The sequence below is a fragment of the Aphelocoma coerulescens genome, chromosome 4, assembly GCF_041296385.1.
Source record: "Aphelocoma coerulescens isolate FSJ_1873_10779 chromosome 4, UR_Acoe_1.0, whole genome shotgun sequence".
Taxonomy (NCBI): domain Eukaryota; kingdom Metazoa; phylum Chordata; class Aves; order Passeriformes; family Corvidae; genus Aphelocoma; species Aphelocoma coerulescens.
Genome location: NC_091017.1, coordinates 66,138,736 through 66,165,473, shown reverse-complemented (window position 1 = coordinate 66,165,473; position 26,738 = coordinate 66,138,736). Strand labels below are relative to the sequence as shown.

Below are 26,738 nucleotides of genomic sequence, written 5' to 3'. Positions count from 1 at the left end.
AGTCACTTGACTGAATTTCTCATCAGAAAGTAGAGCTGTAGCAACTCAGACTCATCCTTTGCAAATGACAATTTTCTGCAAAAAACCTCACCAGTTTCAACAATTCTCATTAACAGTTATTACTACCATTATCCAGTTTTAATAATTTTCCTCACACTGTTATTTATCTGTGTTTTTATTTCTAAAGCCCAGTATAAACATATGAAAGAATGAAGTGTGGAATCTAATTTGAGAAGCAAAATATAAATAATGCTTAAAAATGTATACAATTTCAGGGACCATTTTATTCCCATAAATCCCTACCACCCAACTGCAGAGTTCACAATGACTTGGGCCATCCAGATGTAGGATTGAACAGTCTTGTACTGGGACATACAAAACCCCAGGGAACTGAAACATGCAGGTGTGGAGGTTCAGATTTACCCAGAACAAAACTTACATCATTTAAATTTTATTCCAAAGGTTTATTTTGCAATCACTGTGCACAGATATAGTTGATCACACAGACTTGTGGTACCCATACAAACACCACCTCACAGTACCTCACCCCCATGTCAGACAGGAAAAGGGAACGTGGCACCACACAACACTTGCTGACAAACACACAGGCTATAGACAATTTGATACATTCAAAAAGAAAAATAAAATGACAACTTTGGGATATCTTCCATTTTGTCCTCTCATGGCTGGAGAAACTATAGCAGCGTAACAATGGAAAAAACTTTATGGAACAACTTCAAGGACAACACAAAACTCTCATTAGGGTCAGAGATGACAAAGTTAATGAAGTACTGGCACGTCTGAAACTCCCACAGCCCAAGGCAGAGGACACTTCCCTGGCCAGAACAAAGCACTAGCTTGGCCTGGAATTGCTTTTAACATGGATGGCAATAAAAATCTGGTGAGATATGGAACCTCTGTCCCACAGCAAACCCAGTCTGTAGCAGCTCTTTGCAGCCACACAGAAAGTGTGTGCCCATCTCAGGTAGGACAAGAGGTGGGCAAATGAGATTGCAGAAGTGAAAACATGGCCCCTTGCTGTTAACGCTGTACAAGCCCCCTGAGCTGTGATAGGAAATTCTATCAAGCCACCCCTACCCATGCATTCAGAGCCGGGCTCCAAATGCAACTGTAGGCAGCTGTAAGATGATTTTATTTTGTTGCAGAAGTCCTAACTTCTGATACAAATGCTTTATTAGGTCAGCATGATGTTTAATCGAAGTTATCCAATGGTGACATTTTCAACTGTGTCAATAATGTACATTAATGAAAAGCACTAAATGCTGAATTCTCCTCATTCTAATAATATTGGTTTCCAATCTTGTCACCTTGGCTCAAAGCAGATCTCATCATACCATGTTAGTAGCCCTAAATACAAAGTAAGGTAATTCCCAGTCTCAATGAAGGGGTCTGAATTTGCCAGTCTTGCCCTGCAGGCAAAAAAGAAGAAATTTTTCTTAAAATTGTCTGGAGGGCTAGCATTTACACTCGTGGTTTACATAGCCAATCACTCAACAAGCCTCATGTAACACATGGAATAGGGAACTAAAGGCACTAAAAAGTAATATTTTCATTTACTACATATATAATTTTACAAGTAATCACTTATTAAAATAGCATTTTTCTTCAGTTTTCTCCACAGTATTTGATTAGCTTCCATTTACGACTGTCGGTGCAATCCTGCTTCACTCTCTTTCTTAATAGTAGCACCAAACCCATAAATTTTAATTTTTCATTCTTAATTCTCTTTCTCATATGTATTTCATTTTCTTACTGCTGTACTCTATCTCAGTAAAAAAAGCATAAATTCCAGCATAAAAGCACCCATCAATTTTTTATCTATTAGCTAGTAGTGAAATTGCTCTATTAGGTCAGCTTACAATATCTGCAGTAAATATGCCACATACAAATAAATCACAGTATAAAACCATATACATAAATTAGTAGTAACAGCTGAACATTAGGATCTCTGATTTTAATTTACAATGTAGAACAAAACAAAAACCAGCTTATCACTTGGAGAAATGCAAACACCCCCCCGCCCAGATACTGGAAAATAATTATCCATCGCGTGTGTATATATATGAATACACATCACAGAATTAAGAATAGCCTGGATTAGAAGGCACCTTAAAGTTCATCTTGTTCCAATCCCCCACCATGGGCAAGGACACCTTTCAGTAGACCACGTTGCTCAAAGTCCTATCCAATCTGGACTTGAACAATTCCAGGGATGGGGCAGCCACAGCTTCTCTTGGCAACCTGTTTCTGTGCCTCACCACCTTCACAGTAAAAAATTTCTTCCTAATATCCAATCTCTATCTACCCTCTTTCACCTTAAAGCCACTAATGTTAAGCCATTGAATATTAATATATATCTATACTTGGAATATATATATATTCACATATGCATACATATATGAATACATATGTAAATTTTCTCACAAGAAATGCTCCAAATGCATGAATTTCTAGATCAGTAAATATAACTTGTGGAAGCAGTTTACTCTACCTACATGCTGCACTTTCTTCTTGTGTCTTTCTCCTGAGAGCAGCTCTAAACTTACTGATTTTCTTATAAAACAGATATTTAACTTAAAAGTTCTTATTACCCCTCAGCATCCAGGTACCTAGAGGGATCAAGAAAAACTGTTATCAAAATTACAAACTGTAAAGATGATGTTCATTAAAAAAAAAAAATCCCGTGAATTGTTCGCCGAACCACTGAGAGCCTGCTGAGTCTTCCTCTCAAGAAATCAAACACTTTTATAAAGCTTTAGACTGCTTAGAGACTTATTAATGTGAACTAGGCCTGGTGCTTCAGAATCTAATGCCAAAATAAAAATTAAGGTTTAAGCAAGAAATAGGCACCCAAATTCCTATGCAGAGATCTGAGAGTTAAGAACTAACAGTTATCAGGTCTCAGGGAAATTTGGGCTCCTAAGACTTGTTTTGAAAGGAATTTGAAAAGAAAAGCAATAAACAAACAAAAAAATTAAAAAATCCCAGCCCTTGGAACAATTAATTGTTTGAATTTTTATTTTAATAGTATACCCTACATATACCATCAGAGTTCTCTCATTTCAACATGAGGTTTAGTTTTCTTTTCATATTAAAGCTTCTAAGTTCATTCTTAAAAAATAAAATTATATAAATATGTATCTCCAGAGAAATGCAGTGCCAGCAAACCCAGAAGCTAGAGACAACTCTATTACTAGTGAGTCAGGATTTGCAAGTGAGACAAGGAAACCCAGAGCTGCCCATTTGTGGGAAGGTGGGAGATATCCAAACAGTGCAACTGAAAGCCAGAATAGCTGGAAAGGGAACAGGAGGTCAGGGGAGAGTCATCTCAGTCCTCACGGGCAGCTTGAAGGACATCTTGGGAAATGTGGAGAAATACATTCTGGTGCCATTTCAGGTTTGCTTCTCAGCACACCCCCACTGAGATCTCTTCCCTTTTCCCTGCCTCCTCCTCCTCATGGAGAGAGGATGAACACCTCCCTGTGAGCACATAGGGGTGCTTAGCCAGCTGCTACTCACAACCCTGGCTCCTCACTGCCACTTCATTTCTCTAAGTCTATATTCCCCACCCCATTCACCACAGCACATGCTTCACAGGTGCCAAGGAAGCTCCATCTCATCTATTTTATCAGTTGCCACTCCTCCCACCCCTCATTGTCTCAACCATTACCCCACTTGCTCATGAGTTCACCCATACTCACTTAAAACATTTTCAAGAGGGAAGCAGTTCATGATGTCATAAAATATACATGTTGTGCGCTGCTATAAATGAAAAGAGCACGCTTTCCCCATCCCCTGAACGAGCATCCTGGGTTTACACAATCCCTTTTTTGGTTTCCCCATTGTCAACTGAAGATGTGAAGTTTGAGTCTTGCTCTTCACTTGATTTCTTCTCCCCCGGGTAGTGCTTCATCTCTTGCATTTCTAAAGTTACTTTATTCCTTTTGGCAAATGCTTGGCTGATCTCATGAAATGTCTTATTTTTTGTTTCAGGCAGGATAAAAAACAGGTAGGTTGCTCCTGCAAAGCAGATGCCAGCAAACACTAGGAAGCAGTAGGTCTGTAAACCAGCCTGTGAATAGAAAACAGAGGAGATGGTCATTACAAAAGAGAAAAAATTCAGAAGAAAGGCAGGAATTATTTGAAAGGAAAAACAGGGTGTATGGAGCAATTTTTAACCAAGTACAGTACATGCTGGCACTCATTGCTAGTCAGAGTGCTGAGAAGTTCATAAAAATGCATGAATTTTGGTTCTTCCAACACTGCCTGTGGCCTGTCGACAGCAAAGCAGGCTCCTGGCAAAGGTGCAGAGCTGCAATCTGGGCAGTGCTGGAGACACCAGACTGAGCTGAGGCAGCTTGGGGAGAGCAGGTGGCAGCAGGGCTCCTGCACTGTGCTGACTGAGCCTGCACTGAGCCTGCACTGTGCTGACTGCCTGGGGTTTCTGGAAACCAGGCAGATGTTTCACTGGGCTGTTCTACCCACCACCTCCCAGCTCCAAGGTACAGAAACTGAGGCATGCTTTAGCAGGGCTGTACACCTCTACACAACCCATGGAAAAACTGCCATACCCAGGGGTGCCTTCATCACAGCAGTTAGAGTCTTCAAGATTTGCAAAATAAATGAGGAAAAAACCCAAATGGTACACATTTGTTATCACTCATATGGTTATGGGAGTTCACAGCAGGAGAAAAAAATCCATAAAATGCATTTCTTTTTATGCTAGAAAATATAAGAGTTAGTTAAGGGAATGCAAAGTACAGACCATACTTGAATGTTATGGATTTTACTTCATTGCAAATATAAAAAGAGTATATTTAAAGAAGTTTGTTTATAAATTGATTAAAAAGGCTCCAACCAGCCTGCAGGAGTTGTACTTCACTGAAATGTAAGTATTTCTTGCCTGGTGATTATTAGATAATTTTACAGCTATTGGTTACCTTTCAACAGTACAGTTGTGAAAAACCATTTGATAATTACAATATTGCCATCTGCGCTTTTATTGAACTTTGAAGAGCTTTGACATTATGGCTCCAGGCAAGCCACTTGGAACCTTTGAGGAAACCTCCCTTCCTCCTCTATTGATTTACACTCTCAAACATCCAATGAACCCAAATTTTTGGACTTTCTTTTATTAACAAGGCTAAATTAAACCAGAAAGTGTATTTCCAACTCCAAAAATAAGGCGACCTTCCTGTGGTGCCTTGTGTGAAGTCGTGAACAGCAAACCCAAGGAGAGCCAGACTCCTCACACACCACCTCAGGTTCTGCAAGGCTGAGGTTACCCCAGGGAAAACCACTCAGGGCAGAGGAAGCAGACCTGCCTTCCTAAACATATGTATTTATAGATGCTGTTAAGGGTATGTAACTGAAGTAAGACAGAACCAGACAATGCTGCAACCCTGATTTTGCACATTTTTGTAGTACACTCTCATCATCGTTCGTCACACCAGTCCTACACTGCAGGCTGGTTTAAGTCCCTGCTTTGAGTGCTCAAGGTGTATGCAATTCCTAGAACTATTTTTATGTTTCACTTGGTCATTATACATCATGCATGGTGTGCAAGAAGAACATCAATTCCTGTGTGGAACTAGAAAGAAAAAATGGAAAAAACCCTTTTCTGCAGCTGCTTTTTAATACCATGGCTGACTGCCAGCCTGCCTATTTACAGTGTTCTCTGTTTCTGAGGATAATTCATTACCTAGTTCAGTGCTTCAAATCCTGCCTGTAATAGGAAAAGCTGGCAAGTGCATTCTCTAATATTGTTGATGGACTCCAGAGAGCACCAATGTTTTTTCATTAAATCCTAGAAGCATGAAGTCCTGAGCAACCTGACAATCACAAGTCAAACAGCATGGGTGATGCGGGGCGGAAATATTCCAGCGTGGAACAGATAGAACTTCTAAGCTTATACAGAGGCAGAAACCAGCGGATATAGTAGACAGGAGAAAATGATGTTGCAGTGCCTCATAAATCATCCTGTCATGCTAAGAATTTAAATTTTACATCTGGATCTTCTGCATTTGTAATTGTTGTTCAGCTGAATGGCAGAGTTTCAATCCAGAATCATGTTTTTCATATTTTTTTTTAAATTTTACTGAATTAAATACTCTCCAGGATTAAAAAGAACCATTAATGCTTCATATGAATAAACCTGGCAACCAAATGTAATAAGTTACCTATATTTCTTGGTGGTGCACCCACAACTTTTGTCCCACCTTTCTTATTCCTCTTTATTTCCTTGCTATCCATGAGCTAAATAAATTAGTGCTTATTATCTTTGACTCGTGTTTCTGTAAATCTGTTCTAATTGAACTAAACACTCATGAGTGCATCTTTTATTTGCAATTATTTTACATAATGTATTTTATATTTATTGTTAATAATTGTACTCTTCTTAATTTCTGCAATCCCTTAAGAAGTAGCCCTCAAAGACCTTCAACTGAAGTTTCAGAGAGAATAAACTAAAAATTAAATTTTTTTATAAATCCTACAAGTGGGTTTTGTAGGGCTTATATAAGGCTGCACTTGTGCCCTGCAGGATTTGTCCCACAGGCCCATAATTCGCAGATAAGAACACTGCAGGGTGACCACAAAAAGCCCTTTTGTCACCAGCCATTCTTCAGTCATAATATTTCCTTAAAGCTGGTTATTATTTTACACTCACGGGGAAGAAAACCACTCATTCATAAACCTTTTGTAACTCATCCAGAGTTCAATTCATATCACCCAAATTTGCATTTGGCACTGAAGAACATCACATGTTAATTAAATTACTCATTATAAGCATGAAACCTTCAACCTGCACTGTACACTGATAAAGGATGTAGGACAGAAATACAGCATAAAGGGGGAGGAAAATGTTAAGTCACAAATCCCAACTCAATAAAAACCTTTAGTGGGACATGGGTGGGATACAGTTCAGCCTAGATGTTTAAATCATTTTTATCTGTTTCTGATGTCTTTTGAATTGCCTGGTGCTGGAGGAAAGATCTGAGAGGCGGAACAAGCAATAGATTGGCCAAAATGTATCTGACGTGCCCATCAGGGGATCTAGAAGGTGAGATAATGCGATGGAAAACCAGTAAAGGCTGAGCTATTGAACAATGGCTACTACAGAAAAGGTACTGATAGATCTGTCAGGAAACTGGATCTGTCTTTTTTCCACAAGATTACTGTACTTTCTTTTCCTTATATTGGGTATTTTTCATATTATGTCCATGAAACTTGTATCCCTCACTTACTATTACTATCTGTAACCACCATAGTCTCCTAGCTAATCCCTAGCTAATTGTTCTTTGTTGTTTTATTCTTTCCAACTTGCTAGAGATGAGCCTGCTGCTGCTAACTCTAGAAGTAAAACCCCAGAGTATTGCTTCTCTTAGGCAGGGGTGGGAGTAAAAAGCTGAGGAAGAACTTCAAATAAAGTCTTTGGTGACACAGCACAGATTCTCTGCAACTCTGGGTATTTGGGCCAACAAACATGGATGGCCTCAAGATTGTTCAGGGTTATGTACATTGTCAATGATACAAGAATAATAACACCATATATGATAAAATTGAAAAGGCAAATATTTTTTATATTCTTTGTGACCTACTACATGGGAAAGAAGCCTGTGTTCAAAAACTTGAATACTTGTATCCACCGGAAGAGTAGCTTGACTCCTTATCAAAATACACCACCTCTGAACAGCTGGAAGGGGCAGCTGAAAGAGGAAAGGAACATCAGGAGAAGAAGTAAAAGCAAGTCAATTCTGAATGGAAGTTCTAAGTAAATAGAGAAAAAATTCAAGGAAAGTATGTGGTTTCTGTAGTTCTTTGTTTTCTCATGTAAGGGCAGGTTACTGACTCACACTCTGCTTCAAGCAGCAGCAGCAATCCTGGCCATGCAGGAAGCACCAAGCCAGCCCCATCCACATCCCACTGACACATCCACTGATGCTGGCCTCTTCACACTGCCTGCACATACTGCTCAGGGTCAGAACACACTGCCACCTTCACAAAGCTGCTTCCCCACCCCCAACATCAGTCAGGCTTGCCAGAGCTAGGAAAAGGTTCCCTTAGCAATACCTGAAGCCAGGCTTTTAGGTGCATGGTTAGAAACCCAAAGGTCAGCAGGAAGTCAGAGCAAAGCACTACAGCAGTCCGTGCTTCACAGCTGTTTTCCCTTAGCATTTCCTTAAGCATAACCTCCTGCAGGGACATCCAAGGTTCAAAGTTGAGCAGAGTTTCAGGTGGTTTCCTGAATAATAACAGTGCTGCGTCTTGATAGATATCCATTCAGAGCCAAGGGCAGATACACAGGTGAGGATCCTTGAAGGGCCAGACGTTCTGGGGGTTACTGAAGGTCACCTGCCCTCTCAAGTGTACTGGGGAGGGTAAAAGAACAGCCGACACACTTATTGATGCAATCTCCTGAGGGAAGCACCTGCTTAGTCAGCAGACTAATAAAACCTCTTCAAGCAGGATTTACTTTGGATTTTTCAGGGCTGGTGAGGACTATTTTTATACACGATATATAATAGTTAAGCATAAACCTTTAAGTGCATCACCTTCTATTTTCATACCAGCTTTCTAATGAGGCTATTTGAAAAACAACATTTCTGCAAATTCTGGCCAGCTGAATCCTGAATTACTCATTTTTGTCTTCTCTTTTCTGCAGATGATCAATGGTTTGTATTTGTGGAAAAAAAATGGAAAACCAAGAAGTGATTTACCTAAGACGTGCATGCAATCCCCTCAAAAAAGAATCAAAGTTGAAGTACTCAGGCAATTCCCCCAAAACAGATCCCAGGCATGGCAAGCAATTAGGCCTGACTTTGAGGATGAGATAGAGCTGCATAAGTCAGGTGTATGAATAAGTAGGTGCAGCTTTGTCACATTTTCTTAAGCTATGAGGTGAACAAACATATCCCCAGCTTTAGTGAGGGGCAGCTATACACATTAGAGAGAATGTACAGGCATTTCCCCCACCTCCCTTTAAATAAAATACTAAAGAATACTTAATTTTTAGCATTATGACTTTGTGTACCCAAAATGAATGAGCAAAAGAGCTCATTTTTTTGAAGCTAAAAAGTAAACTGAAACAAATAAAAAACCTATCATTGAAATTATCAGAATTCTGTTTTAAATTAGAAAACGTGTACAATTTGCCACTTTTGAAGTAGTCTAGCTGAGAACAATAATAGCTTACATGCTGTGAACACCATAGTCTGGAGGAATCTAAAAGTAGTTGAGAGGAACATCATTACATGTTATTTAATGATGGTTGTTTACTTACTTAAAACGCCCTGTAGCAAAGGTTAAATTCTAAGCAGGACTGTGATACTGGAAACAGGAAACTAGATATTCTAGGGCAGATACAGCAAAAAGAATGAGCAAATGAAGAAATTCTGAATCAATTTAACAAACTTAATACGTTAATGTTTGTAAAATAGAACTTCTGGCTCTTTCTAGCAAATCCCAAATGTGATTCTAAAGTCTCAACTTGCAAAGTCACAACCCTTGACACTAGCAGTGGGTTCTTGCATTTGGAAGTTGCCATGAAGATTAGCATCATGAGATGTGGGTCAAACTGGCTTTTTGAGTGGTGAGGTCAAATGATAATGGTTCTATGTCTTACAAAATTGATCAGCAGAAAAACTGTTATTCATGTAGACATTTGACTTCACTTTGCTTCAAACTGATATAACCCAGTGAAACAAATGGATAAGAGCTTGTGTCCTTTACCCTTTACCCTTCTGTTCCAGACACAATTTAAAGTTCTGCTGAAAATGCAGGACAATGAAGAAGGACAGAGCACTAAAGTATAATGTATGAAACAGAATTCCTAAGTAAAAAAGGGAGACGTTTTTAGACATGAACTGCAATTTCAGCCATGACCCTCACACACTCACTATCTCCTCATAAAAATTTAACAGATCCTTATATTGTATCCCTGAAGTGGATTGCTTCTAATTAAGATAAGCACATCTAACCCTCAGATAGCCCACATTTCATTTTCTCATCTTTGAGGGGAACTTCAGCCATTTCCCTTAATACAGGGACACTGTCATTACATGAAACATCCAATTTATTTGAAGAAGCTTAAAATAGTTTGGCTGAGGGAAACTATGAATAACTTTCTGTGCACACCTATGTCATTGAAATCCTTGTGCTGAGTAATAGAAAAAGTCAAGGGATACTATTACACAGTAAGGAAATAATGAGGACAACCAAAAGACAATCTTGCTGAGAAATGAATCTTGAGGCATGAGAAAGAAAATCTCTAGTGTAAATATAAGGAAGAAATAGAGTAGAATTAAAACAGACCCTCCAGAAACAAGTATAATGACCCAGAAGTATTACTTCACAGGCACAAATAAATTAGTTTCTAAAGGGAGAAAAATAAACACACATAGAAGTCTTTGCATTGTACTAGTAAGCAATCTAAACTAAGGCTTCAAGGCTTGTAGCACCTTTATCCCATATGATACAGAGCTTCATCTGGATCACAGATCCAACCAGATTATTTTGGTCAAACCCCAGTTAAGAGTAAAATCAGCTTTTCTGTGATCATAACTGGGTATTCCTTTGAAATCCCTGCCTGCTGGAAACATTTGTATAAGGAGGAAAGCCTGAAGATGAGCTGTTCTTGAAAATTAAAAATATAAAATAAAATACATAGCAATTTAAATATTTCTTGAATATGTACTGAACATACAACGTGACTTTGACATCAAAAAAAGACTTTGCACAGTCTTCTAGAAAGAGAAATTTTTATGACAGAAAACTTCTGGAGAAATCTGTTATGTTGTCCTACAGTATAATACTAATTTACCATATAGACTTTAAGTGCCTCATAGCAATCTAATAGAACAACTTAAAATATGACATAAAAATGCATCAGGATATAACGAAAATAGCATGTTGTGAAAGTATTTGCTAATTATTAATGTTTAATAATTATTTGTATTTACACAATGCATTACAAAAAGTAAACAAAAACTTTTCCTAGATAACATGTAATTTAAGGTCCTGCTACACCATTTCATTACTGAAGTCTATCCATGCAAACTTACTGCTAATTAAGAGTATTACGTTAACACAAGCCTATTCTAAAGCACCAGAAGTTTTCCAGCCTTTTAGACTATACTTTTATTATTATTTTATACATTATTTAGATTATACTTTAGATAATATAGTTTTTTTTAGATAATATACTTTTCTGCTGGTTTATTGTTCCCTGTGCCTGCTTCAGCTCATTGCACCCATTTCCACATATATATATATTCTAATTTCTGATTTACTGGGTCCCTGTTCACATTTCATCACCTCAAATAGGTATGAGTAATGAGGTGGAAGAGAAGCCACATTCAATTTTTTTTAAAATTTGTCAAGAATTGATTTTTATACTAGCTTTTCAATCTCATGCATACATTTTAATGTATGACTCAAGCCACTCTTTGATTATATTTATCTACAGATGGCTGAAGGGCAAAAATCTAGTCATTCAAGTTAGTTAATTAGTGACATGTGGAAAACTAACTACTGGTTGATTTTTTTACTAACTCTAGAGTTACCAGATTTGTTTCCCAAATGTTTGGGATAATTTTGTAGAAGCACACCAAGGATAAAAAGTGGCTGCTGTTTCTCAAGCAATCAAGTTAGTATTTAAATACACAGACAGGATTATGCATTCATCCTGTGAAGATATTTTAAAGCTATTTTTTCCTGGTTGAGGTTTATAAAATGAGCTAAGAAGAGGATATTGTCTTTCTGTAAAGAAAGAGGTGACTCATAAACTGAATTTTGAGAATAAGGTTGACCGAAATAGGAAAAAAGTTAAAGTTTGGGAAAGAGGAGATGTTCTAGTTTGATCTTGTGAAAAAGCTTTAAAAATCAAAGTCTCAGTAACACTGCTTTCATCTTTAGGTGCAAATTCTAAGCTTTTTCTCTTTTTTATTTATCTTTTCTTTGAAAGAAGAAAAAACCCAATAACCCCATTAAGATGGAAATATAATTTATCTTCATTAAAACTAAACTGGATAATTTTGTAATCACACAACAGGATACTTTTATGACATGTAATGATAAATTCTCCAAGGCTACAGCAAATTTATATGGATGCATACTAAATCGCTCAAAAAGCTTTAATATGCACATGGAAAATTAGAGAATGTAGCTTGACTTTTGATTTGAATTTACTGAGGGTCCTTTTAAACAGTTTTCAGCAGGTGATCTCTCAGGTAGGATTAGCAGAACAAGTAGGGAGTGTCCTGGGTTGCGTGAATTCAGATCTGACAGCTGACCAGAGCTCAGGGTAATCCCCAATTTTGTGCAGGAGGCAGAAACTGCAATTTTGGAGAAATGGGATTATTCTCTAAATGTCTCTGCATAATTAAAAAAAAACAAACCACAACAAATAAAAATATTCTGATTAAATGCCCCTAGGTTTGAGATCTTTTTTTCTGTCCCTGCCCAGCTGCCATGGAGGCAGGTGGTGGAACCAGAAGTGCCTGGCCAGCTGGGCTGGAAGGGAGGGTCTAATGCAACTTAAACTGTCACTCCCCATCTTCTGGAAGAAAAAGCTATTAAACCACACAGAAGTATCAATTTCCTGGATGAGTTGGGGCTGCCTCCTGGACCAGGTTTGGTTTTCAAAAGGGAATTGTCCAATTCTTTCTATCATTCAGTAAATGTTCTAACAACCTCAGTGGAAAAGGAATTATGTCTCTACATCCTTTTGAAAATCTCACCTGAGAGTGTCTAAGCTGTAAAGGCCTTCACCATGAAACTGGTGGAAAACACTCATCAATTTCAGTAAGCATGAAAAGAAGACCAAGTAATGTAATTGCAGTTAATGTTAGTAAATGTACAGAGTTTGGAAAGATCAGACTTTATAATCATCCTGACTTTTGAAGGTGATCCAAGTAATCAAAACTACTAAAGATTCATCCCTGTGAGAAGAAATTTTAAATTAAGTGTCAAACTTAGATCATGGGTCAGACTTTATAAGGCTTTCAAGTTCTCCCATAAACTACCTCATATAGATAATTTAAATAGTACTATATAGTAAAAGCAGTTATACTTGTCAAATGAAAAAGAAATATATAAAGTCTTAGAGTATGATAATTTTACTGTATCTGCAAATACTATTAGGCATGTGGTACTGCAGAATCAAATAATTTTCTGTTGCAAGAAGGTACAAATATCAGCAGGGCTTGTTACTCAAATGTCTTCCTCAGCAATGATTTGAAGACCAATCCAAAATCTCTCTCCTGGGTGTGAGGACCTCCAAGTGGCCTAGAGGGTTTACTCTCCCTGTACCTTTCCTCTGCCCCTATTATTTTCCTCTGTGTGTTTAAAAAATGAAAACTTAAGACTTCTTTATTTTGTCCTGTAGTTGTGAACTTCAGTCTTAAACTATTTTCCGTGGAGCAGGATGGCTCTTTTAAGAGGTTGGACATGGCCAGTCAGGGGACTTATCAGCTGTGTTTTAACCCCTGAGATGAAGAATCAGCTTCAGTTTGAGCTCCAGAGAGTGCAGACCATCCCTGGGGGAGGTTCATGATCAAGAAAAGAACCTCAGCTTGTTTTTTAATTAGAAGCTACTTGAAGCCTTTTTGCCATACAACAACACACAAATAGTGTTGAAATGGTCTTAGGAATCAGAGCAGGAGAGTGTTGTTCTATGTTGAACTTTTAATTTTCTTTTTACAATTTTTTTTTTTTTTAATAAACTTATCTTGTTTTAAGTGTAAACCCCAGTTTTCAGATGGCTCTTGATCAAACTGTCCTCCATGTGACTAGTGCAGCCAAGCAATCCATAAAAACAAAGCTTATGGGAGCCTGGGGAAGCTGGGACAGGAACAGATTAATCCATGTAGCAATTAAGGTGCAGCAAGAAGGAACCAGCTAAAGAAGACAAAAACTTGACAGAAGTTGAAAGAAAAAGAGCCATGCAGCCAAGCTTATGGAGGGAGGTGCATCTATTCCCCCATGAGATTAATATAGATTCTCAAAGCATAGGGTAAACCAGATGATGGGAATCCTAATGCCTGAAGAAAGTGGCAGGGACAATCTCCATCAGTGACTGTGAACCCAGACAAAACCATCAGCCTGCATAGCTGAAACACTCCTGGGGGAAACTTGCCATTGAGGGTTGTCCATGGTTACAATAATTTTTCTATTACAGGCCAGTTTTTTCCAACACATTCCAGCAAGGAGACAGGTGGGTTTCACAACTGATCTGTATCACAAACATGGTAGGAATGTCATTGGCTTCAGTAATAGGACGTTTATTATTACCTGAAATTTCTTCTTGAATGTCATATGTCCTTCTATACCAACAGTATCACAGCATATCAATTATCAAGGTGTTGAGTACCTGGATGAAAGGGAAGAGCAGTCCCACTGCGAAGTTGGAGAGCCAGTTGACTGTCCCAGCTATCATGAATGCGGCCGGCCTCTGTGACTGCTGGAAGAACTCTCCAGTGAGGACAAAGGGAATCCCACCTGAAACAGGGTCCAACAAGACAGTGGTTTTGGTTAAGTCCCCCTCCCATCAGCAGAGATGAGTGAGCCACACACCTCCATGACTAGCACTGCTCTGCAGCTCTCTGCTGGGCCGCCTGAGACAGATTTGTCAAAATCATATTTTAGAGAAGTGACACTTCTTTCTTTCATGCCATCATATCTCCTGTTTCACATTCTTTTTCAGGGTGGCAAGCAGGTAACAGAGCAGGAAATCCACACAACAGATTCCAGAGTACCATGTGACAGGCTGTTTATTAAAAATAAGAATGATTGTCTCTACGAAAATGCTTGAAATTCTGAAAATTCAGATATACTCCAAAATACATTTACGCCTTAATAGCTGAAAGATGGCTCCAAAGAGACTAACACCTATTTTTTTTATAATTATTACCCACTTTATTTCAGCAATAAAAAAGACAAAAAATTTGCTTCCCTATGAGTATACTTGCCATTGATGCTATTTAATACATTCTCTTACCAGATATTGGCAACGCTTCTGGCAAGGTCTATTTCTCCCATCAGCCAAGGACTCTGACCTCCATAAGAACAAGCTCAGTTGAAAACCACATTTGTCACTCAGGTTTCCTTCCACTTAGGCAGTAGACTATTTTGTACAGCACTGGCATATTGCTGGCCTGACAGTAACCCCCAGGGAGTAGCTGTCTAGTAGTTGAAAGTCTCAATTTATGATCTTTGGCTTCCTTCATTCCCATTGGATATTTCAATAGAAATACTTTTATTTCTAGAGAATAAAATATGGATTTTATTTGCTGGTCAGCTACTAATTCAGTTAATGTTACATATTAGACATGTATCTACTTGCAGAATTATTTCATTACAGTTTGAAGAACTGTAAAATCAGCAACATCAGTATTTTGCTTCTACCAGTTTCTAGGTCCTCATGTGTGCTGGTGTTACCTGTTTCACCATTTAGATTTGTAGTCAAGGCTCACATACACACATACTGTGTAAGACTATGCAAGTCTGTCCTCTGTTTTAAGCATTTTAACAAGCTAGTGTAAACAACCAAAATCATATTTACACATATATTTACTTTCAAAAACCTCTATATCAAAACCGACTTCTAAAATATATATAAATTAATAAAACACCACCAAAGGCTTGTCCATCCACTGGGTCTTCTCCTTGCACATCTTTCCTTGATCTATGTGCTAATCTTTTGCACTACCTTTACCCCTGGACATTTATGAATATATCTCTAAGTGCATTATAGGGATGCATCCTTAGGTAGCCCCTCATGCTCAATGGCCCTGAGCTGAAGCACACACACACACACCAGGAGCTCCTGTGAGCAGTGTGAGGTAGGGACTTGCAAACACATGACATGACGTGCAGATGACTTGTGTTGTCAGGCACTCTTCCAGATGCAAGAAACCATGAATATGTGCATAAAAGAAAGACAATGTGATGCAGCAAACAGCTACTCTCCATCATGAGCTAGCGTGACTTTTTGTGAGAACATATCTAAAGTGGTAGCAAAGCCTTCAACTGAACTTTCTGTGCCAAAGACTGCCAGTATAAATTACACCAAAAAAGCAGAGAGAAAATAAATTTATTTACTCCTAATTTATACATAGGAAACTGACATATGGAGAGTTTAAGCCATCCAAACTGCAGCTTTGTATCTCTCTACAAGACAAATGTAGTATCAGAATTCTGTGACTAAAAAAAGTAACCTCTCCCAGCAGCAGTTTGAACATGAAGTATCCAAACATGCATAACTTTACAAAATTCAAGCAATATGGGGTCTATCAATGCTTGACGGTTTTCAGTGGCCATTCTATCATACCCTTGAGATTTGGGTTCAAATGGCAGCAATAACACCTGTTCTGTCAGCACCTGGTTTGGGTCTCAAATGCCATATGAGGCAGTAGTTTGTCAGGACACTTACCCCTTGGAGAGAGGAACTGAGGACTGGAAATAAAGAAATCATGTAAGATGACTTATTTATGATCATTTACTCTGTAATGCCTTTGCTGTAGGACAATCTACAGAGGTGTTGCTGTTTTCATCAGTATAATAAAACATGCTGCTGGAAACAGCATTTGGAAAAACACACATTGTATAAGAGAGGAAAAAAGCCAGAGGCAAAAAAAAAGTACAAAAGGACAGAAACCTATCAGAAAGCATAAGCGTTATCAAAATAAAAATGCGTGGGCACTATCTTGGAAAAGGTTGCTTGAAATTCCAATTTAATTTCTAAGAACATATTGATTATCACTAACTTTACAGAATTCTGTGGAGGAACGGGAAGGGTGGCATAGACAGACCTCCCAGCTTTCTTATGATGTACAGAAGCATATCCACAGCATCACAAAACAGAGAAAGTCAGCTTCTGTAGAGGGATGACTTAAAAGACTCATAGGAAGGAACCAAGGGGCCTGAAAAGTGGTACGGGAGTTATGTGAAAGACAGGTCAGGCACAAGAAGTGCAATGAAGTCAGGTCACTGCTGTCTGTTGCCACATGCCTGGAAGAGCACAGACTTGACCTTACGAGGATGAAGAGGAGGACATGTGAATGCCTGCCAAGGGCCACACCACTGTGAGGGACACACTCTGCGACTGAGTGAAGTGAAAAAGAATTCTGGGTGAGCTGAAGGGAAACTGTAAAGCCTTAAATTCACAGGGAGTGAAGGCACCTGAGATCAGCTGAGCCTATAGCCCCAGGATTCCATCCTCAGCCATTCCAAGGTGTCAGAGATGTGCTCAAGGACTCCCTTTCTCCTGGATCTAACTGTTCTTTGAGATACAAATCTGAGTGCCTGGGGCTGAAGGAAGCTCTATTATGCTTTGGTTACTGTAAGTTGGATCTGAGCAGAGATCACAACACTGTGGCATCTTACCAACCACTTCTCAGAGTCAGTCTCTGCAGGGTACCCTATATAATCACTGGGCCAGATGGGTGTGTACTAGCCTGTGTTCAAACATGGAAGCTTGGAAACCACTGCCAAAAGCAATCCAACAAAACCACTGTATTTTTGGAATAGTCTTTAAATACTTTGTCATGAGTTTTGCAACTTTAACACATATCTGAATGTGGGTGAAATAATTCACAAGAAAACCTTCCTGATGATCTTTCTGATGGAGGATAACCTGGCATTGTCTTTTTCCCTGGAAGGCTTTCCAAACAATTTTCAGTGAAACAGCTTTATTTTAGTTCTGATCATAAAACAAAAAAACGTATATTAGGATTTCCTGTAGTAGTTTTTCAGCAACGTATCTTCCAGACATGAATTTTAATAGGTAATGCATTGATCACATAATTACAGTGTTATGGAAATTTCTAATTTCCATAATATTTCTAATTTCTAAAAGTTTTTTCTTTTCAGCATTGCAGTGAACATAATGGAAGAACTCTTAACATACTGCAGTCCTAGTAAAGAAAGATTGTTATAGGTGTTAGGATCCTACATCTGTTGGAAACTACATACATCTTACTGCAGGACTTGTATATCAATAAGCTGTTTAATGAAACTAGATTAAACCCACATGACACAATTAGACATGCATAAATACTTCTGTATCTGTGTTCTTTATTCATTTATCTCTGTAATTAGTCAAGTTACACATAGAATCAATGTCATGTGCTGATAAAAATCCAGACTCTCAACCCAGTACTCTTTTATGCATGAAATTGGAACATTAGAACAGAAAAAATATTTTTGGTATCCATGCTATAGATTTTCAAATATATATTTAAATTTGCACAAGTATTAATGCATTTTCTTAGGAAAAATTAAGTGCACATATTTGCCGCTTTGTTCAGTGAGCAATTATGAATAAATACTACTTAGCAGAAGTTACAGGAGTCAGTGCAAAAATCTGAATACAGAAAACATGAGAAAGAAAGGAAAATGCTGAACTTCACATTCTGTTTTTATCAAGTACCTAACTGGGAATTCATGTTATGGCTATATGTATAATTTATGAAATAAGACTGTTACCAGAATAAATGCTTAATACAAATCAGGAGATTTATTACAGTGGTAAATCACCTCTAAAGGTGACAGAAATTTTGTGCCCTAAGAACCACTAAAAGAAAGGAACTCTCTCCCTGAGCTAGAAGCTCATCTTTCAATACCCACCCAAGCCAAACCCTTGTGTGTTCAGGCAGTGGCCCCATGGCAACCAGAGGGTTTCCAGCCCAACCAGGAGGACCATCCATGGCCACCCAGCCTCCTGCATGACTCAGCACTCCAAATTCTGCCCATACAGGGGGGAGTCTGGGAATCCTGAGAGCCTGATTAAGGCAAGAGCTCCCAGACTTTCCAACTCCATGCTTTGAGACAATGAATCTTCAAAGGGAGGTGTTCTGAGAAAACAGAAAACTACCTTGTAACAATGTTCTTTTTTTGGGGGAAAAAGGAGTCTGTGCAGCTCTAGAGATGATCAATGAAAATGGCTTTTATCTGCAAGGCAAGGCATGTAGGGAAGACTGATATATTCTAATAGGGTTGGGGGACAAAATACTGTCACAACGAAAGGTTTTGCTATTTGCAGTTCAAGGGCTCGAGAGAGAGAGAAACTGTGGGACAGAAGCAGTGGAAGTGAGGTAAAAATCCTGGAAGATAAGTGCTGGAAAAACAACCCAATATTCTTTAGTGAGAGAGCAAAAGGCTGTTAGTTTCTACCCAGACCTTAGTTGTTAAAAAATACTGAATAAACACAGAAATAAACAAGAAAACCCCAACCTAACCAATGAACAAAACCCCCTCAAAATGTGCAAAAAAACCCATGGGAAAGTATATTTCAGGAATACTGCTAGTGAGAGATGCAATGCAGCTACTGAGTTTCTTCCATTTCTGTAGGCCTACAGATAGAATAAGAATTTTGCAAAATACATAGCTCAATTTTTATAGAGGTGTTCTGTCACCTGTTAGATTATTTTAACTTGCACTTTGTATTTGATTGAATAATACCCCACCAAATATGACATTACAGTCAGATATGACAGCTGTATTCCCAGCTATCCTACTGAGAGAACTGGGAACAGAAGGTGTGACAGAGGTGTTCTGAGTCACAGTTTCATGCTACAGACTTTTCTAGCTGTCTGCAGCTCTTCTCCACAGGATAACTAAGTAAAACAGGTTCTTTGTTTGTAGAAGATGGTATAGTTCATTAACCACATTAATTTGCACCATTTGAATCTTTTCTGCCTTAGATTAAACACCACTTGAGTAAAAAACATTTAAAGCTATCAGTCCATGGCAAAGCAAAAGTGCAAACTATAAAACCAAACTAAAACACACAAATAATATAAAACCTTGCAAACTCTAATATTATAATAATTAGTATTTATAATTATTAAAGGACTAGTTTTTAATGCAATATTGTGTGATAGACTTTTTGCATTGATTAACTGGTCTTTGATTTAACATCTATATAAAACCTGCTATTCCAACAGCATTTAGAAAGCCAGTTCTGGAGGTATTCTGAACTTTGTTGGTGCAAGGCAACCCATATCATTCAGGGTAAATAAAACAAACTAAGAACCAGTGCAGAACAAACATATTGATTCACTCGGTTCTAACACCAGTAGTTAAAATGTTATTTCTTGGTTCTCAGGTAATTTACACGAAAATGATTGACATACAACAACAAGGCTATTACATAAAATTTAATAGATCACACAAAATTCTTTCTAGTTCCACTTAGGTAACTAGTTCTACAGCAGATATTCCCTGCAAAAAAGACACAAGAGTATCCTTATTTTAACCATCTGCAATTCCCTCTTCAGTGAAATTCTCCCCCTCTTAAATATTAGTTAGTGCATTTTCCTATAATTTTTACTTCCATAAGTCAGTGCACACAAGCAGAATTTTATGAGCAATCTCTTACTGACTGAATAATTTTTTCTCTGAAGATTTGTTTGATGAAGGTAAAATACTTATCATGTAACTGATAAATCCAAATAAATTCAGTACTTGTAAGATATTTTTCTTTAGATGAGTTATAACTATTCCCTTTGAAATACAACTGTTGGCTGTAAACTGAGGAATATATTTAGCTTTTAATTTATTTTAATTTATTACATTAATTTAATTTTTTTGCTTTTTTATCATATGACAAACCAGCAGTATGTAGGCCATTCTTACAAATTCTGAGCAAAATGAATATGTTTGTTTTTTGGCTTTTGGTAATGATTTCAGTCTTAGGAAATTTGGTGAGGGTTTTTTTTTGTTGTTGTTACTATTGTTGTTTGATTTTTTTTTGGTGTTAGCTTTTGTTTGTAAAAACCGAACCTCAACATTAAATTTCTACTCTGGTTCCTGGCAACGTTTTTTTTTTGCTTTACAATTGCAATGCTGCATATCTACCAAAGAACAAAATGCAATTAAAAAATACACTCAACTTATGTAAATGGTCTTCAGATCCACTTTATAATATCACAACCTTAATTATAGCCCAACTTTCTGTTCTATTTGAATGTAAATTTTTTTTTTAACTGAGATATGAGTCTATATGATAGAATTAAATTTATAATTATTCTCTGTAACAATGATGATTAGGCACTTCTGTTCATATTACATTGCTAAAACTAATTATCTCGATGATGAGAACAATGATGAGAGAGTTTTTACTTTAATAAAAGCACATAAGCGTCCCTTGCATATTCATCCACTACACAGGTGGCAGTAGTATGGAAACACTTGAATTAAAGACTCATAACTCTGCTCAGTCCTAGGTAAGAGAAATATTCTTATAGTCCCAGCATTGCATGAGGACTGAAAAGAAGAAAAAACCCCAACCCCTATCTATTCTAGGCTTACTACTTCTACAATAATCTTCTGAAAGAAATATAAAGCCATCAACCATGATTTCCTGTCAGGAATTCAGGCTGACAGACCATAGCACAAAGTGCTGCTGCTTCTGAACCTGCAAGCTAAAACAGTCTTGAAAACTTGGTGTGGCATGTCAGGCTTTCCTCCTGAAATATTTTAACAAATAAATTATTCATACTAGCAATGCAAAATTATTTCACTGTATAGCTGCATTCGTCCTGAAGGACCCCAACAGTAAAAACAATGGGCCAAATTTCCAGAGAAGCTGGGACTGAGGAGTTCTCTCTGTCCTTCTCCTGTTTAAGATGGGTAACAGACCATGTCTTCACTGTTTATGATTTCTGGAAACTTGAACTTTTTAGGACACATGGCCTCAAATGCCAGTAATTAAAGAAATTGGTTGCTACTACAGAGTGGTAGACAAGGCATGAGGAGCAGTAGTTGTAGAACTAATGAATGTAAGAAAATAAAAAAAATGGTTTTTCCTTACTGTGCCCAATAACCAAAACAAATATAACAAATTGCAATATCTATTGCTGATAAACAGAAAGGAAAAGGAAGAGTGAGTCAGAAGATGCACTTTGACTAGAAGTACCAGCCGAAGACAGTAACAGTCTTGCTCTGATGAACAATAAAAGCCTTTTTTTCTGATGAAACTCAGAAAGAGGTCACCAGAGCCATAACTCAGCGTTTCCAAAAAAATGAAGTTTCTGGAGTAGGACAGATAGTATCTGGAGATTTAAAAGAAGCAACTACTTTGACTCTTTGCTTGGTCAAACTGACACTGACTACCCTTGTTCATGCAGTTCTCCTTTGGACTTATCTTTTTCCTCTGAGAGTCTGTTACTGGTGTTTATTCAACTTTCTGTGCATTGTGTTGGCAACCAAGAAACACTGTCTGGACCCTAGAGCAGTGTTCATTGCAACATCAAACTAATAACCTTCTACATCTAGATCTTAGCCATGGAGCTTAGTCAGAAACAGATGAGATGAACAGAAAACTTTGCTGTGCATTGTTCTGCCTTTGCTGTGCCTGGGCATAAGGAGAATAAAATATTTTTATTGCCTTATACTCATTAATTCTACATCTACTGTTCTATATATTTATTAGCTTGCACTTTTGCATGTATAAGTATTTTTTAAAAATTCACAGAAAAAAGCCAGTGTACTTTTTACTAGGCTTTTCATATCCAATCCCTATTGATCTGAAAAATGTACCTAGGTCACTTACACAGCTTTTGAATAAATTCTTTTTTCATGGTTACATGAACCTCTAAAACACATGGGTGCATTTTTGCAGCAGTAAATTTCTTCGGGGTTGGAGTTGTGAGCCATCAACAGGTAATTAATGATCATTCAGGAAAAGCTGCTAGTTCAGGTAGGAGGAGTGCTGTCAAGTGTCAAAGCATTCACATTTTGAAAGCTTCAATTAAGACAATTTGTAAAATCTATTGTTAGCGGGATAAAGTTCATAAGTTTTCTTGCTGGTGAGAACTCCAGGTGTCACCTCCAGCAATTCCTTTATTCAACAGATACAATTACCTTTCAAATACTAGGGGTTCATTTGTCTTTAGAACTGCCAGTAATTATAAAGAATCAAAATCGCTTCTGCTGCAGAACTGTTAAAAGCTACACATTTTCTCTATGCTGCTCTTTAAGAGAGAAGAATTCAAATCAAAAATAAAAAAAGTATTAACCCCAAAATATATGTTGAATGACATTGTATTTAATATATTCAAGGAGCATGCTATCGTCCCCCCCAAAAAATTCAATGAATATTGAAAGCAATTGTTATTTCTTAACAGCCTAAAAAATCAGTTTATTCACTCAAAGGTAATCAAAGATAAATTCTCAATTACTTGACTTGGTAGAAGAAGATGAAAATACTCCTGCCCCCAGGAGCATTTTACTATTGCTAGAGAAAACCAGAAAAGGAAAGGTAAATCAGCCCTCCCACAGCTGTGCTTCGGCCCACACAAATTAAAGCAATGGCATTGACAAGGCAGGCCGTGATGGCTGCAGCTGGGAGGACAAAACACCAATTCTAAGGCGACTTGCTTTGGATGGATGGCAGCCCACAGCAAGGAAGTTTCACAACAAGGCAGGGAATGGAGCCAGGGGTCTCAGAAAATCTTCAACTGAGACTGGTGTGTACTGTCTCCAGGTTATCACAAGTTTCTGAACTGAACCATAGCTCACATTTGGAGTATTTAATCATTTAATTTATGCAGCATATTTTAATTCTGCTGTTGTGCCTACAAAAGCCTTACAACTATCAACAAACCAAGCCTTTTCTTAAATACCTGGGAAAACTAAAGGTTATTTCTGCACAAATGCTCTCCATATCCAATGCAGGAACTACTTGGCATTATCAAAGACTGCTTATCTGCTGTAAAGGCTTCTAGTTTATAGAATAAAAAAAAAAAAAAAAGAAAATTAACCTAACCTTTCAAATCTACTACTTTTAAACTAAATTTAGAAGAACATGGGTTTGTTTCTTCTTACCATTAGAGAGTACAGAGAATGATTTTTTTCCACTCAAGCAAGCTCAAACTCTTTCTCAAAGTGGACTGGTATAATGCCTCTGTGGAAGGCCATGAGTGTTAGAAGTTTTTACATCCCACTCAAAGTGGAGAAGCTAAAACATCGCACAAAGCTTCTGTAAATGCCTCTTTCAGGCAATAATATTGATGCTGCCTTTCATTACACTAACTTTATTTCTACATAAGTGCTATCACACCTTTGGTTGTGTTTCACATCCAAGAGCTGATTTTTATTTTCTTCACTCATGACATTTCAGACTGTACAAACCTCATGACTTTCAAAGTGACCCTTTTATGACAACAGCTCTGCCGTCAATACAACTTCACACTGGCATTCAGAGTAAGAGCATGGACTGATTTAAACTTTAAATACCAAAGTATCTTTGGTACACCTCAGGGCATAGCAATGATTTCTTCTGAGTTTTCTTTTGTTTCCTTTAAAATGTCAATTTAAAATTGTATTCAGTTGCATTCATTGTATTCAGCTGTGCTAGGGGAGACTTCACTCACATTCCATAAACCATGACAAATATTATAAAACTCTCCAAAAAAGAGATAAGCATAAGTGAAATATTTTTCTGGAATGGTCTGGTTTGTTGATATTTCTCAGCTGCATCTGAAAATGCAGTTGTTATACAAAATGTAACAATCAAAAAATGAAGATCTTGCTGCTATAAAATTACTGTTTTTTTTCAAATTCATCTGAGTTTGAATTTTACTCATTTCTCTTTCCAGTGATCAGAGTGTGACTGGAAACATACCACTGATCTGATTTTGTCATCCTTACACATACTAAATAGAGACCTATTTTAAAAGTAGGAATTTAAGTAAAATCACACGGGCTCATGTTTGATCACACTAAATTCAGCCTTATCCATGCTCCACTGAACTCAGCAGGACTCCTGTAGGGAAATGCTACTTGTCCACAGAAATACTTACAGTGTTAAAGACCAGAATAACTACTTCTAAGATGTTACGTGGTGTAAGGCAGTAAAGTCAGAATGCCTGAAGCCACTGTGTAAGACTCAGCCAGAGACTCCTGCTTTCTTCCCTCTAGTGCCCCTGATTTAAAAATAGCAGTTATTGACAGAAATTAAGTCATGGGCTGCATTTTATTGCAATGAGCAGCTAGAAAATCCCTCTGGCCACATGTGCATCTTTGCAGAAACTGGGGGCTTTTAGACAGATGAAAATAAGGTAAGACTTTATACAGAGGATCAAGCATCTTACTTAGAGATAAATGAAGAACACAAGACTTGAAGATAAAGGAATCCAGGATCGTATCAGATCATCTGGTTCAAATACAATCCTTAGTTGTTTCAGGCAGTATTTAATTTATAGAATATGTTTGTTCCATTTCTCCATTTGCTGTTTCTATTGAGAAGCTGATACAGATCTTGGCTCCTGAAGTAGTTAGGAGTTTTTTCCCAAATTGTATTCTAAATTTATTCATGGCTAGATAGCACCTAAGTTTAGTGTCTTTGTTGCTATTTTCTGCAGCAGCACTTGCCTTCAGATTATTCTTCCTTCTCAGTGTTATTTTCCCTTTGGCCTATGTTCTTAGAAATTATATTCTCAGCCTTTTCTGTTAGACACTATGAAATTATTCTGTATATTTCCATATAAAAATCTGTTTTCTTCATCTTCGTGGTAGCCCTTCTTTGCAGCCCTTCTGTGCTACTGCTAGATGAGCAGTTTTGTGCTACAACATTCAGCTCTAAGTCATCTCAAAAATGATGACAAGATGCCTGACAACACAATGAGCATTTTTCACATTACAATTCAGAGACACAATGCATGACAATATGATGTATTAGGTCTTTAAGAAAACGTGTAAAAGAATGTGCATACAGAGTGTTTATATAAAGCAATCTTTCAAATTACTTAGATAAAATATAATCAGCTATGTGGAAGTCTTTCACGTGATACTTAGAGATATTATTCTTATATTCTTCCTTAGCTAACTGGCATTTTTCAGATATCCTTAAATCCTCACCCTCTTCTGAGTTTCAAAGCCCCTTTTTCTTTCCAAGTCATGTAGGCATATATGCCCCATTCTTAGAAAGGGGAAAAAATGCAAAAGATTTCCACAAAATCACTAATCTCAAACTTGAAGTGCCACCAAAATAGCACGGATTTCCAGCACAAAGATGGCTTGAGTTATCATGAGCAGGCAATGGATATAAAATCAACTCAGATTTCTGGAACTTCCACGAGTATTACTTCTTGTTGTAATAAAAGGTAACTTTTCTTTCCAAAGGACTCCAAAGAACTCTTTGGAAGAAGGAACCTTACCACATGCCTTCCTGTGCCCACACTTGGCTGATCTCTCTCCCAGAGGCAGTGATCAAAGGGTAGGCAACACATTTGTGCTACACAAGCAGTTTTTACAGATCTTACTGCACAACAGGGTCTGGGGTTATTTCTAATAATTTCCAGCGGTAAAATAAGCCCAGTGCTCCAGTGCACCATGTTTCCAGAGCCAGCAAATTTGCAGAGATTTGAAAGCAACAATACTTGTTCAATTTCTGAAAGAAGGTGGTAAAAGAAGATTTCTTCAAAGCTAGATATTTTATCAAAACAATCTACCTCCTCCCATCCTTCCATTTAAAGACAGCCATCACACCTAGCCTCCCCCACCATGTTTTCCTGTCCTTTCTCTGCAGCAGTGCCTTCTCTGCTTATTAAAACTGGATAGAAAGGTGTTACATTTAAACAGAATGTGCTTCTAAGGAGGAAATACCAATAAATAACTTCGTACAAAGATAATGCATGGAAATGCTTTATGCCAGGTTTCCAAGTTCTCAAGGTCTTGACTGTCTCTTTATTACACTTATTTTCATTAGGAAAATT

At 37.7% G+C, this 26,738-nt stretch overlaps 1 protein-coding gene across 2 annotated transcripts in view; it reads right to left on the bottom strand.

Moving 5' to 3' along the window:
* Positions 1–443: 443 nt before the first annotated feature.
* The window catches only part of SLC2A9 (solute carrier family 2 member 9), an 89,102-nt gene continuing 62,807 nt past the window's right edge, over positions 444–26,738 (bottom strand). For both annotated transcript variants that reach the window (XM_069014448.1, XM_069014447.1), the window contains 2 exons: positions 14,390–14,517; positions 444–4,093 (listed from right to left, as the gene is read on the bottom strand). In XM_069014448.1, the coding sequence (XP_068870549.1) occupies positions 3,836–4,093; positions 14,390–14,517 (386 nt within the window). In that variant the 3' untranslated portion in view covers positions 444–3,835. The remainder of the gene's footprint in view (positions 4,094–14,389; positions 14,518–26,738) is intronic.